A 15,266-nucleotide genomic window follows, 5' to 3' on the forward strand; every position below is an offset into this window, starting at 1 on the left:
TGTGTATAATTGATACTGGCTTATGTATGTGGTACATAGATTATATAATATTTGGCTTGTTGTTTTTTTTTTATATCCGTTTTCGTTTTAATACATGTACCGCTTGGAATAATGCGTGCTACTTTGAGAGACAAAATTGACTCGTTTTTTCCGAACCGTTTTTCCTAAACACTAAATGACTTAAAACCTATGTACACAGTTTGCGGGGAAGAATTTTGGGGGGGGATTGAGCAAAATATATGTGCTAAACGGGCGCTAATCTAAACTAAATCGTATGTATAGTGTCTGTCGTCTGTCTGCATATATCCTACGCATTTGTATGCAACTGTAAATGGGTGTGATGTTTCCGTATGGCATAGACTACAACTGCTTATGGTTTTAGGAGGCGGCCTGCACTGCTGCTGCCGCGGAGGTGCTAGCACTGACATCCTCGCATATGGTATGCAGTTTCTCCATTTCGGAGCTGGTCACAATATTAATGGAGCTGACTTTGGCACGCTGATACGCCACCACAGTATTCTCGCCCAGACATTTGACGCACACGTAGCCAATTAGGACAGCAACGCCAACGGTTAGGACGCGCACCAATGGATCCACGTACATTTGTATAATGGCCCAGGCTGTGGCACCGGTCACACACATCAGCGTTATCAATATGACGGTCTTCATCCAATGCTGAATGGTAAAGCCCTTGTCCCACTCGAGTCTAGAGCGCGGAGTAGGAGTCGATTAGAAATATTGTTAATTGGGATGGATTTGCGGTTGACTTACTTTTTGGATTTCTCAATTTCGTATGGATGCGAGCAAACCTTGCACGCCAGCTGAGCCTCGTTGTTGCTGCCGCAGCTCTCGACTAACCAGCGTTTAAGGCACTCGTGATGCACAGAGCTGACGTCGCCAGTGCATCGACAGGGCTGGATGAGCGGCTCGGGCTTATCGCTGTCATAGCATATCCAGCAATCCTTTTTGGTCAAGAACGTCTGGCCCTCCTCGGGCGATAATTTATTGCTGTCCGCATTGAGGGTCGGTATCGATGGATCGATTTGACGGGACAGCAGCTTGCGTGGATTCAGTATCCAAAGCTGTTCTGGTGCCATACAGTTCCACAGACAGCACGGAAACCACAAGGCGACGCCTATTTCGGCAATACGAAAGATTATGTCATACCAGTTGCGCGAATTGACAGGCACTCTGACAAAAAAGAAACAAATCGAGATATTAGTTAATTCACGTCTACGTTAAAGTGGCAAGCGAGGACTTACTTGGCCTTCCAGAAGTCGCCAAGCGTTTCGGAGGTGAGGAAGCCGACAATCACAATTAGCATTATGCCCTGGCTGAGCAATCCGAAGCGCGACTGATGCAGTTGCGAGGCATTCACAATTGCCTCGCTGGGTCCAAGTATTTTGCCCGTCTGATCGTACACAAAACCGCCACGCAGCTTGAAGAACACCTCGACGCCATAAATCAGAAAGAAGATAACGACAATCAGCAGGAGCACAGCATAGCAGCCATTGAAGATGTGCGCATAATCACGACGCTCCGAGTTTATCAGCGAACTGAAGACCTCAATGCCAAACAGGCTGTACAGGAAGAAGTTGAAAGCGACAAAGCCCAGGAAGCTCTTCGACAGGAACTGCGATCTCTCCCAGCGTATGTCGCGCAGGTGAAATATCTGAAAGAAAAGCCACACGAATCAACTAATATATATATATATATATATATATATACATATATATGGTATATATGTGGCCAATACGCTGGAGAGTGCGCACGTACTCGACTTTCAGACGTTCCCACAAAGTCTAATTAATGGGCGCGATAAATTGCGCTTGCCTATTGCGATATGAGAAGCGTTGAAAAACAATTGTAATTGGGAATGAACAAAAATAAATAATAAATTGGGTACATTTGCACTCAAGCACTCGAACAACTGTCGCACTTGAGATTGCAGATGGTTGTGTGATAGCACCCATACTATATTTGTGCTCCGAAAAGAGTTCCTGACTAACCTGAAAAATATTTACTCTCTGGCTGACGCAAAATGAGCGTAGTATGAAGATAAGATTGGGCTTTATGAAAACAGCTCGTGATATTTCAAAATTTTCGCTCTACTCGTGACGCTTTTGAATTATTTGCTTACACGAGGATAAGATTTGAATAAAGCTTATTATTTTTTGTGCTCAGAAAAGAGTTCCTGACTTGCCTAAAAAATATTTACTCTCTGGCTGCCACAAAATGAGCGTAGTATGAAGATAAGATTGGGCTTTATGAAAACAGCTCGTGATATTTCAAATTTCTTGCTCTACTCGTGACGCCTTTGAATTAGGGATAAGATTCGAAAAGAGCTGAGTACAATCGTAAACATAATTCTCTTTTATTTTTGTTTTTATTGCTGCTTTTATCTCAACTGTTGCTGGGATATTCTTATCAGCGGTCGTATTGACGGTTAGATTAAAGAAATTTGCTTGGCCTGGTCGTCAAAATTCTTTATAACAGTTAGTTGAGCTCTTGTATTAGTTATTTGCTTAATTTCTTTGTTCTTTTAAGACATTTGTAGATTGCATACAAAACCTTTGGTTTTTCAAGTCCTATTTTGTTACTAAATAAAATTGACTAAATAATTGTATTAATTGCTTTCTATGGGCCTTAAAATGAATATTGTAAGTCAATTTTCGAGTGATATTGGAAACTAGAATAACAAAGTTTTTATACATAAATTCAAGCTGCAAAATATGTTACTTGGCGAACTTAATTATGGAATTTACTAAAAATGCATGTCTAGATTTCCGTTTCCTATTTTCAATTCCAATTAAAGTAACAATATTGTGAGAAAGATTTAAGACATTGAAAGCTCGGCACAGACAAGATCTACGACTTTTTGTAAATGCAAATAAAATGAAAATTGTGAGAACTTTTCTTTGTTTTGTTAGCAATTCGCTAACTTTCTCACGCGCTCATCTGTAATTCAATAAGGCGGATGTGATCAGCGACTCGTCGACTCACCTCGGCCCACATGCAGACGATCAGGGAGGCGCAGGTCATGAGCAGCGGATAGTAGGCGGACATCAATGTGACGGCCCACTGTGGCTGCAGATCCAGCTGCAAAGGATTAGAGAAAAACAATTAATATTTCGATAAATTATATTGGATTGAATGGGATTCGATTACTTACAGGTGTGGTGAAGTAGGCGCCGCGCAGCGAGGATGCCACAAATACCATAAAGTAGAGTAGCTTTTGTGTGGTGATGCGGCAGGCGCGCAGAATCGATGGCTGTTTGAGCCGCTGATACTCGGCCACAATGCAAATGAGCAGCTGGATGACCGAGACAAGGGCCACCACATAGAAGACAGTGGAGATTCCCGCATAGTAGGGCAAATTAAAGAAGTCGCATTCGTCGCCCGCATAACGAATGTCACAGACGCATGTGTTATTGACGCAATCGCCGCGACCGGAACAGCTCAGATCGTTGGCCGGCGTAAATGGGCCATAGATGCCGCCGCCGGGCGCCTTGCTATGGCCGGTGCTGTGCATCTTGACCGCCTCCATCGGCGACTGCAGCACACGCTTCGAGCAACGCATAAGGGTGTCCAGGCTGGGTAGCATTCTTTCCTAAATTAGCTGCAAATCGGAGCGAGAGAGAAACTAAATGTTAGCTGGCCCGACAACTTCATTAATTAATTATCTAGTTTGCAAATCGATAAACCAATATGCCCAACTGTTTGCACAATCAACACAAACAACGACGACAAACACCCTTTGTCATTTGAATAAACATTTGAGTCTCGTCTGAGGTCGCTAAAAACAAATGCAAATATGTGTGTGTGTGTGTGTGTGTGTGTGTAACACAAAAAAAGGGGTATTCACTTAAAAAACTAAAAGCCTTTCTTGCAATTGCTATGAAAACCAACATGCAAAATCAATAATATGTTTATGTCAAGAATTTTAACCATTTTTTGTTACCATAAAATTGTTGTAAATTAATATTATTATTTTGGAAAACACTATTTGTTGATATTTTTTGGCGTTAGGCCTGGCCAAGCATTACAATAAAAACTGAACGAATTTTCCATACTTTCCACCACTGTTCCAGAAACTGTGAAGAATGTTTCAAATAGATATTAACGCTTGAAAGGCTGGAGGATCTAAAAAAAGTTTTACACAACAGCTTTCCACCCATTTTCCACTTCATTTCGCCTATGCAATACACAAAAAAATTATAATAAGAAATGCTGCATTCTAGAAAACAAATTTATATATGTATACAAAAATATATATTCTAGACAACAAATAATAAATAAATAGATTCCATTTTTTCTGTCGATGACTTAACTTTGTGAGATAATAATCTTTAATTTTCTGACTACCCCTCACAATGGGAATTTGAGTGACAAGTGTTCAGGCCACGGCACTGACTACATAAGATCCATCATTATGAAAAGGGCTGCAAAATGGCCGAAGTGTGGCTTATGGCTTGGCATTATTGTTATTGTTTCCACAACGATTCCTAAGCCATCCATCAAAATATGTGCAAACAAACTAAATGGAGATGGATGGAAACGGAAAGACTACGTCGATAAAAATGCCTGCCAGCACTTGACGCCCGCAATGAAAACGATGGAACTGATATTGACAACTTGGCAACTGGGCAACTGGACAAACAATCAACGGGCAAATCCATTGGGCTGTCGTTCCATATATTAGCCAATTGAAATGCACGAGACGCGTCTGAAAACTGAGTTTTCAAAGCAAAAAGGCTTAGCTATAGCCGCAGAGAGGGAAAGATGAATTGCGCGTGTCATGTGCTTTGTTCATCAGCGCCATTTTAATTATTAATAGTAATAATATTAATTATTATTATTCTCTTTAATTCTGGTTGCCATACAATTCGATTGGGAATTTCTTTCCGTTCTTCTATTTTCTTCTTTCTCGCTGATAAGCAGCAGAAGTCGAAGAGTACATATATAGTTTGTACCTGTCTTACCTAATGTTGATGGACGCTTAATGGCCTACAATTTCTAACTTTGGAGTAGGAGAAACGACTCGCTCAACAGCACATTCAATTTTATATATGTATATATATATATATATATATATCTATATCTATTTGCACATAATAAAAACACAGTTTTATTAAAATGTTCCCGAGAATTCCCGTGTACATACGATGTTTAAAAGAGCTTAATTTTTTGGACATTTAATACAATTATATATCGATTAATATAATTAAATAAAAAGCTTTTGTTTAAAGTGCTTTTTCTTGCATACAAGCTATAATTGCTTAATTCACAGCCATAGCCAAGCGGTAAAAATGTAAACCTTACAATTTCACACCTTTTCTTTATAGTTTCAGCAACAACATTTGGCAACACATTGAAATTATGCCATAAATAAATTGTGAATGTGTATGCCTAGAAATTTTAATATTTGCTTGTTGCTGCTGCCGTTGCTTATTTGCTTTTGCTTTCTAGAAGAACTTTAGTAGCTGACTAGCGATAAGATAAACGAGCGTTTTTATGGCAAAAGACAAAGCAGAGCAACTGTTTAATTGCAAAATATTTTGCAGCTATATACCCTATAGGGCTCTATTGAAGCCCTAGCCTATGGGGAGTGCTGCATATTGGACCGGAAATATTTACATATATTGCTCGTATAGCTCGTGGCGACACGCGGTCAAAGGGCGAACGTGATAATGAGGCAGGCAAGCGACCAAAAGTGCAGAAGGTCTCTGAGAGACTAAGAGAGAGAGAGAGAGAGAGTGAGAGAGAGAGAGAGCGAGTAGTACCCACCGTGTATTGCATTTTAGCTGTTTTCAATGGTTGCTTAGATCAAAATAATACTCGTAATACTCGAAAAGAGACGCCTGCGGCGTCCCTAGCATTATAACTGGTCCGTTTTGGTTATGTTGAAAGAGCGTTTTCACATTACAAGAAGCCCGATAATAAAAATAGCACAGGGGTAAATGTGTGCGAGTGTGAGTGTCTGTATTTTTTTGTTTTGTTTTTATATGTATTTCCTATAGATACTCGCACTGGGTATTTATGAGCTTGTTTGTTTGTTGATTTGCTTTTGTTTGTGCACACAGTCGCAAAAGTTTGAGAACGCGTGCCAACGCACCGGAGCGATCATAACGCGAGGCCGACGCTGCCTATACTAAAAGAGAGAACCTGTTGCGATCCAGGCTGTTAACTAAAAAGTATCTCTCTGTGTAGCTGTGCGTGACGCAGCAAGCACTCTGTTAACTGCCCGGCGATTCGCGCTAGTGATGAACAAGTGTATTTCAGAGAGATCTCCGTCCACTGCTGCATTTTATTATGCTGATTCATGCACAATCATTAAAAATATATTAATAGTCTGGCTGCGATACTTAAAAATATTTCTAAATTTTTATTTGTACAAATATAAAAATAGAATAGCTTCTAATGACAATGACTTGGTATTTATAAATAGCCCTTGTTTCATATAGCAATTTTTAACTAGTTCAATTTACGTACAAATTTAAGCATAGCTCCCAAGTAACTGTATTCTAATTTCTTAAAGCTTTCGTCAGGCTGTTGCCACGACACGCGCTCATCACTAGTTCGCACTGTTAACTGCCGCAAACTTTAACAGCGATCGTGTTGAGTTTGGCCGCAAGCAGTGCACAGGAGAGCACGCTGCGTATACGTCACGCCCGGCAGAGGCAAGCAGTGCATGTGTGTATGAGAGAAAAAAGGCCTATGAAAAAAGTTCGTACCACAATAGTTTAAAAATCAATTAATTAATGTTGAACACACATATGTTTGTACAGAAGTATGTACGTGGTACATTAAAGGCGCGACGCGTCTGTAAACAAAAACCGTTTGGCTGTTTAATTAACATTGAAATAAATTTAAGCTTCGGATCAGCATGCGTTGAATATTGCACACACACATGCATATAAATATGTACATTACCATATATGTATGAAAATAACTATCTCTGTATATATGTCTGGCCTTTTAGCGCAGCGCTTCGTTCGCTTTGCTCTGTCGTCAATTAAAAATTGGGCGTTCATATTAATAAATTATGGCAAATAATTGCCAAAAATTGTGTGTTATTATCGAGAGAATATATATATATATATATATATGCATCGTTATTGGCTGGATCAACTGGAGGGTCGTACGAATAACAAACATATCTCGACAGATGTTTAAGCCACTTGAAAATATACCAATCGGCATTTAACGATTGTGTAAACTGCAGTTTTATTGCCAGCCATATAATTATTTATATCTTCAAATGCAAAAGCATTTAGTGCGGTCGGATTTTAACTGCAGGGCTTGTGTACTTTGTAGAATCTGAATAATTTACATCTAAAGAAATTTCTAAAAATGCAAAACATTTTTATTTTGACAAGAGATATAAGCGAAAATTAGCTCAAATTGTATAAGCCACTCCCTCGTAACCAACTAAGTATTATTAATGATTGAAAGCATGTATCTGAAGTGTGGTCAAGAAAATATGGAGAGAAAAAAGCGACCACAGCAAAACTAGTTTTGTGGCGCCCGCAGCAAAGTTACAATGGACTGGTTTCTGGTCTATGCAGCGCAACAAGTAGCCCATCATCGCATGATCGGACGCTCCCAAGGGGCAGAAGCGGACGGCGCGGCGTGTTTGGTTGAAGTTGTGACGTCCACGGCCCCTAGTTGAACGAACGATCGTGAGTGCGTTTCAATATTTACACATGCTGATGGATTGAACAGAAATATGGATCTTGTCACGATACCACATTTTCACAGCTTTAAGCACAGGCACGTTTCAACATTTGGGTTTTTGTTTTATTTTTTTGCAATAGCTGCTCTCGAGATTAGCGCTGCTCTAAAAATGATAGCGCATGACTATGACGGCAAGGATTTAATGATAATTAAATTTGGTTTATCACATTTTTATCAAAAAACTTATATAATCACAATCATTCTTGTACTTTTTTTTTCATATAGGGCGTGTCTAACAACACTGAGAAGAACAACCAAAACTACGCTCAAAAGGGGCGTGAGTGTAACATATACTTCCATCTCTTTGTTTTATTTTGATATTAATTTTTATGGTTAAGACTAATATCTTTATAGACATTAAAAGGTATATTATATATATAAAAACAATGGCCGCTGTATGAGTTGCTGATTGCAATTTATTCTTAGTTAACTAGGAAAGAATAATATTTTTAGAAAAGAATAATATTTTCCACGGTGGAAAATACGTGGATAAATTATGTTTAAAATTTAAACACGAATACTTGATCCGCGCTAGGTCCAAGTTTAGTTCACATTGTTAAAATATACCTTATTATTTACTTATTTTTCAAAGCGATTATCATGACTTGAAGTAAGACTTGAGTTCATGTATAAATTTAAGAAGTTCTACTTAAAGTCAAATACACTTTATGTCTATCACTCTTATTAATTCACTTGCTTTATCTTTATAATTTAATTTCCCCTTCTCTAACCCGCTTTTTATTTCTTCAGTTTTGCAGTGATGTGTCTGTGTACCTCCGTTCTTGCATGCGATTTTCTTGGTAAGTACTTATTACTTAATGTTAGGGTAATTCATACCTCAGCACAGCTCTTCAGCTTATAATTTATATATTATTATTGCACCCATGATCTTCCTTTATTGTATTTTAATTAGCAATTCCATCCTCGAGTGTATCTCATGAACCTCGATGCATAATAATTGATTTACGATTACGTAAATAACTCATCAGATTTACTTGAAATATGCACGACGATACAATTAATTTCCATTTAGCTGCTATTAGTGTTCATTAAAAGAAAAACTCAGGTGCAAATAAACAAAGGTGTTTACTAGTTTGCCAAACAGAAACACATAAATTCTCAAACAGATGGAATCCACACAAACTCACAGAACGCTAATTGATGCTATTACCATATGCAGCATATTTTCGCATTTAGAATTCTTTTCATAACAAATTGCCTGCGTTCATTTATTTATTTTCTTTCACATAAAAATCTGTTTTATACGTTTTTTCTTAACATAAAAAGCGTTGAGTGAAAGGTTTGTGTTATCAGAAGATTCGGCTAGGCTACCCTATGCGTACTCGTACACCCCCAAAATAGATGTGTATGGTAAACTAGCTGATAAGGGCAACGCACTTTATCACACCCAAACCCTGACGTTGGGTGATTACGAGTCGAAACTTTGTGCCTAGACATCATATGGTAACAATATCAGCACAGTAATACCCATTGGCTGCTTAGCTATGGCGTATAACCAAAGATCAGTCATCGCAAAGTCAGCGGCTTAATGACAAATTGGACAGGGGGCAAAGTAATTGCAGTCTCCTTATCAAAACATCGCCTGGGTGACTCATTGATTTTTTAGTACATTTATGCCGATTAGATTGGAAAATATGGGGGAGCAGCGAGAATTTAGACTTATATTATATTATGTCTAAAAAGCCGCAATTTAGTAGGCGATCCACTCAATATTTTAACATTACTCATAACATACTTATGTTAAAGGCCACATAACATTATTGTTCGTAACAGCCCGTATTAACAGTACAAGACCATTTTTGTTCAGTTTTGTGCATAGGCTTTATACTTTAGACTTGCTTTCGGACATTGAACGTAAACACTTCATATATCAAGTTTTCTCCCATTAGGGACTTTAGCATTTAAACTTAAACTAACATGCGAGCCAGCGTAGACGCTGTCATAAAAACAGCAAAAACTAAAATTACGCAAGTAAAATAACAATAAATAAGCCCCCCATACAAATATACGAATCGATACGAATGGTTTGCTGATTGCGCAGTGCGATATAGTAGCAATAGGTTCGGGCATATTCATGCATAGTATACTCTAATATGTTGTAGTAAATGCATGGCACATGCAAAAGCCAGCTTCAAACTCATGCAAAGGATCAAACCATTCGATTAAGTTGAATACTCACAGTACTTGAATTGGGAGCACGTGTTGGTTCATTGAGGGCGCTGATTCGTATGAGGGGGCAGCACTATGCGACTAAATGTCTGAGTAATATTAGTGTTAGCTGCAAGAGAATTATGTTAGCTTTATATTCATATAGACCAGAAGCAAAAACGAGAAAACATATAATGGACGTAGAGAACGCACCTTTGCACTTGGCCAAAGGGCGCGGCTGCTCGCTGACTAATTAGTCTCCGCGGGCAAGACAACGCTGAAGTCTGGTTACCCTTGCCAATTAAATGCTTGGCTAAAACAGCACATGAATATACATATATCATATATGATTTTTAGCTATTCGTGTGAAAGCTCTCAAATGGCACTGGCTTTTCAATCTACGGGCAAATAATTGGTTTCCTAATTGCATATGTGCCAACAGATACAAAAATATCAAGCAGTTTTGTTATAGAAAAAAGTCTTGCTATAGTTCATAGAAGAAAGTTGACTAATGCTATTTAATAGATACACGATTTTACTCGAAGTATTTTGTGAATAGTGAACTTTATATTAAGACAGAAAACTTGACTAAGAATTGAATATTTTTCCCAAATTCCATTACAAACAAATATATCAAGAATTGAATATCAACATAAATCAGATATTTCTTCTGAATTTATTTATATCTAATAACAAAGATAAAGATACTAAAAAACTAATCAGAGAACCGTAGATCTATTTTATTTTTATTCCTATAGAAACTTAGAATATGCAGAATATTTTAATATTTAATCAGAGAACAGTAGATTTCTTTAATTTTTTTTCGTATAGAAATTCGCTCAGAATATGCAAAATATTTTTGTGAAGCTTTTGCTGAGGGTACTAAAATTATTTCACGAAACAAATAAATATATACGCTTATTCCTCTAAATTTGTAAGGCTCCATATAAATACAAAATAATGTATCAAAATATTGATAAACAAAAGCTTACTTTCATAATGGTATAGATTAAATTTCTTGAAATTTTGTATTCCCTAACAATTAAAAAAAATAAATTAACAAGTTGAATGGTCTGATAACCTAATTGCTTCTAATAACCTAATTACTGGAATCGTGACCAGTTCTATGCCTTAGATTCTCTATAACGAGTGAATTGTAGAAACTATATTTTCCTTAAGATAGATGAAATAACAATCGCTTCGAGTAGGAGCATAATTCAGCTTTAGACTTTCTATTTAATAGTTTTAAATGTACCTTATTCATATCTCATTTGATATGCATGCATGTCCCAGGTGTCATAGGTTGCCCACCTACGCACAGACAGCATACAGCCAATCCCCCCATTTATATTTAAAGGGGGACGGGGGGCCTCGCAGAGCACTTAATTTTATACGGCAGAAGGCATCTAAGTGAGTGTTACATTTACATTTCCACGGGGCCGGAGGCCTAGGCATAAATTTGGACGGGGCGCTTTGGGTAGCGCGTGTCGTCGGCGACTTGTGAAGGAGCTGAAGGGAGGCGCAAAGAGCGGCACGTGTAATAAATGTAAATTAATTGTGCGAGCAATTTTTTGTTTTTTTTTTTTATATATTTATTGCCAGCGCTGCAGCATTGCCATGGCTCGACTCGACTCGACTCTGCGGACTGACCTGCCCTCAAATTGCAAATTGCGAGCGATGCAACAAAATCATAAGCGTAAACAACAAAATCATGCTCTATATTTACACACACGCTTCCCGTGTATGTGTGTATAGGTATGCATGTGTGCAATCAATTAAACTGATTCAATCATATTTAAGTGAAATGCTCGAGAGATGCCCGCCCGGCCACGTTGCGTGTGACGTGCGATTCGAAAGTGAAAATGGTCTTTGAACTGATGCCAGGCAACTACAGCTAAGTGACATATATGACAGATGACTCTGAAAGATTCTAAATATTAATTAATAAACCTTATAAACAAATCAAATCGAATCATTATATCATAATATCTGGTGACCCTTTCGAAGCAGCCCAGGAAAACAGAAACTTTATTGAATTGCACGGACATTGTTAGTCATTACGCTTAAACTGAGAAGTAGAGTATATATGTAGTTACAAACTATCCACTTAACTTCTCAAAGGGTACTAGGAACTATGGCCTTTGGCTAAGACAATACTAAATCCATACACTAGCCTAGGATTCCAAAGAACTCAGCCTATTTACGTCTTGGGCAAAGTAAATTTCTGTCTAAAAGAATTTTTCGCCTTTTAATATGCTCATCCATATGCCTTGTCTCCCCGTACTGTATTTAAAATAAAAGTAAAAGGTCTCTTAAGTGCAGTTCCATAAAACAGACATGCGTTTATAATTTTTCATATTGAGAGCTTTGCTTAAAAAAATCTGTTGAGACTACAAAAGTTTGTCGGCTAAAAAAATAATCAGAATTAGGCATAGATTCTTTTTCTTGCAACTATTTAGTTTTCATTAGAAAATTTGTAATGATCAGTAAAAAAAAAGCTTTTACACAGTTTAACCAAATTTTAACAAAGATCAGGTTACTATATAAATAAACTGTTCGCCTAACAGCTGTTCACAACCATTAAAATTACATGTATTTTTTTACTGAGCTGTTATTGTTTGTCATATGCCAAAACGTTTGGCTCGGTGCACGCGCACCTAGAACGTATGTACGTAATTGGGTGCATGTAAATAGATAAAGTTCGGTGATAAATAGAATACAAAAAAAAAGAAGAGTTGCGTAGTTAGCGAGAGGGAGACAGCAGCAAGCACAGTAATTACTATGTGTGGAAGGCCGAACTGAACGCCAACAATTAAAGCTTCAGAAAAGCGTTGCAAAACCCATTTTGGAAGTGAATGAACGCACTATCACACACACATACACACATGCATACGTTCACACACACACACTCTCATACGCTTTAGTTTGCAGTCGACAAGCGTTGCAGCCTTTTGACATTATTTTTATTTGCCTTATATCAGGCGCATTTAGTTTGACTTTGACTGCAACGTAATTCACACTAATTATACAGTTCGCTTTGGTGTGCCATAGTTGTTAAGTGATCAACTGTAACCCTTTGAATGCTAACAGAATAACATCTTACAAGGGTTAAGGTCTGTTCTTACTAGGTTGAATGTCCGTATCGTACGGGTGTAAGTTGGGTGCATTTTGAGTGCACTTGCACCCAAACGGCGCCAACAACAGAGTGCAAACATTGCAGACAGACAACAAATAAAGCTCTTATGTAGGCCTTTAACAGGCGAATGGAATGAGCATGACTAAGGTTTGTATAATGCTGTCGTCAGGTAAAGACGCACCTGCATCGGCTTATTGAGTCACAGGGGCACGCGACCAAAACTGATTAGTAGGCAATTTTATTGTATTTTTGTTTTATTAATAAATTATTGTCGACTTACCAGGCAAATAATCCAAACAAAAAAGGTAACTAATTATGCAGCAGGAAACAAAGTGCACGCACACACACACACAACACAACACAATCGCATACGTATATATGTATACGTATATATACCAGCGTCACAGATTTTTGTTATATTTTATTGCAATTAACTTTTGAGAAAGTAGCTGTGTGCTAGTTAAAGAACTGCGTATTTCACATTTTATTTGTTTATTATTTGTTTTGTTAAATTACTTCTTTCGTATGCGGATTTTTGTTGTATTCTTTTTGTCGCAGCTTACTTTACAGCAATACGCTGTTAATTCATGGCAATATGCTGATGGTTCACAATAGAGCAGTATTAAATTAACAGTGCGTTGGTATGTTAAGCTCGAAAGATACTGTTCACTTTATAAAATCGACTTTTCGATTTCGATAAATTTGAGAATTTTCAAAATGCCAAAGATGTTTTAATGTAACAGAATTTTCTTTATTTATATTTATTTAATTTATTTCTACTTTGGGGTCAGTGCTTATTTAAGTGAGTGAATACGACTATGCTTTCCGAGATACTCGCGTCGGGTAAAGCGTTTCATGCAGTGTAAGCACTGGAACGGACGTTCTCCTGAATGAGTGCGAATGTGATTGACCAAATGGCTTTTCTGTGTAAAAGCCATGTGGCAATGGGGACACTGATAAGGTCTAACACCTGAATGGACGCGCTTATGCCTTTCCAGGTTAACAGCTTGGCTGAATGTCTTTGGGCAATGCGAGCATTTGTACGGCCGTTCGCCGGAATGAACGCGATTGTGTCTCTCGAGATCTCCGCGGTTGGCAAAATTCTTTGGGCAATGACAGCACTTAAAGGATCGCTCGCCACAATGAGCGCGCAGGTGTTCCTGCAGATACCACTTGCTGGTAAAAGCCTTCGCACAGAGGCTGCACTTGTGGGCACGTTCGCCAGCAGCAGCAGCAGCAGCAGCAACAGCATGCACAGCACGGCTGCGGTGGCCCTCCAGCTCCGCCCAGTTCGTTTCGCTGGAATGTGTGCGCCTGTGTGGCTGTAGATGCAGCTCGTCAACGTTGGTGTGGGCATGAATGCGCAGGTGATTCGCCAAATGGTTGCTCTGGGTGAAGGCCTTCAGGCACTGCCCGCACTTGTACGGTCGTTCGCCAGAATGGACGCGCATGTGCTTGTCCAGATTGCAACTCTGATTGAACGCCTTCTGGCAGTAGATGCATTTGTAGGGCCGCTCGCCGGAGTGTATCCGTATGTGACGCTTGAGACTGCCGCGATTGGCGAACACCTTTGAGCACACTGGACATTGCTCTGCTTTATCGCTTGGCACTGACTTTGGATTAGCTTTGACTGGTTCATTTAGCTGGGCAGCATCAATACTCGTCGCAGAACTCTGTTCCACGGAGTCTACCGGTTCGAGCTTAATGCGCCCACCTATGTCGGGCGGTACGAGCTCGTGTCCCAGCTGTTCCTCCATCTCATTAGTTTCCACTTTGATGCCACATTCTGGAAACTGCCAATCTTCACAGCAATCCTCGCTTAAGCCCAGCAGCTGGCAAAAGTGCTTATGGCTCTGCTCGCATCTCTTCTTGAAGCGATACGCATTCTGGGCGGCCAGTACGCAGGAGAGGCAAATCTGTTTGGGAAATGGATCGTCGCGCCGCACAAGGCAGTTGATACATTCGTTTAGCATCTCAGCCAGGCAGGGTTCCTCCTCTGATTGATCTCGCTTGGCGAATATATCCACGAGTGTGACGGCGCTGCTTGTGCAAACGCGACACACTTGATCCATGTTAAATGGAATGTGCAATTTTAAAAAATCCGTTTTTGTTTATGTTTTTCTCTATCAATATTTATTGTGGGTCGCAACTGGATTGCCGCCAAATACACAAATCTGTCTGCATAAAAAATACTAGTTATTGGTAAAAATACCAGAAGTAGTTT

General features: G+C 38.9%; 2 protein-coding genes across 3 annotated transcripts; both read right to left on the minus strand.

The window, feature by feature from the left end:
- Window positions 1-20: 20 nt before the first annotated feature.
- On the minus strand, window positions 21-13,574 carry LOC135426046 (uncharacterized). 2 transcript variants are annotated; one of them, XM_064679010.1, is made up of 6 exons: window positions 13,323-13,574; window positions 3,173-3,619; window positions 3,004-3,099; window positions 1,263-1,672; window positions 772-1,191; window positions 21-706 (listed from the first exon to the last, which is right to left on the minus strand). In XM_064679010.1, the coding sequence occupies exons 2-6, from the start codon at window positions 3,602-3,604 to the stop codon at window positions 379-381; spliced, it is 1,686 nt and encodes a 561-aa protein (XP_064535080.1). In that variant the 5' UTR covers window positions 3,605-3,619; window positions 13,323-13,574; the 3' UTR covers window positions 21-378. The 2 variants fall into 2 exon arrangements, with proteins under 2 accessions (XP_064535080.1, XP_064535081.1); XM_064679011.1 differs by lacking the exon at window positions 13,323-13,574 and adding an exon at window positions 5,788-6,067.
- Window positions 13,575-13,822: 248 nt separating this feature from the next.
- LOC135426047 (zinc finger protein 583-like) lies at window positions 13,823-15,216 on the minus strand. The gene has a single exon (XM_064679013.1). The coding sequence runs from the start codon at window positions 15,112-15,114 to the stop codon at window positions 13,837-13,839; it is 1,278 nt and encodes a 425-aa protein (XP_064535083.1). The 5' UTR covers window positions 15,115-15,216; the 3' UTR covers window positions 13,823-13,836.
- Window positions 15,217-15,266: the final 50 nt, after the last annotated feature.

The sequence above is a fragment of the Drosophila montana genome, unplaced genomic scaffold (assembly GCF_035044405.1).
Source record: "Drosophila montana isolate Dmon_TW-CO22-7 unplaced genomic scaffold, ASM3504440v1 contig_1962_1, whole genome shotgun sequence".
NCBI classification, from domain to species: domain Eukaryota; kingdom Metazoa; phylum Arthropoda; class Insecta; order Diptera; family Drosophilidae; genus Drosophila; species Drosophila montana.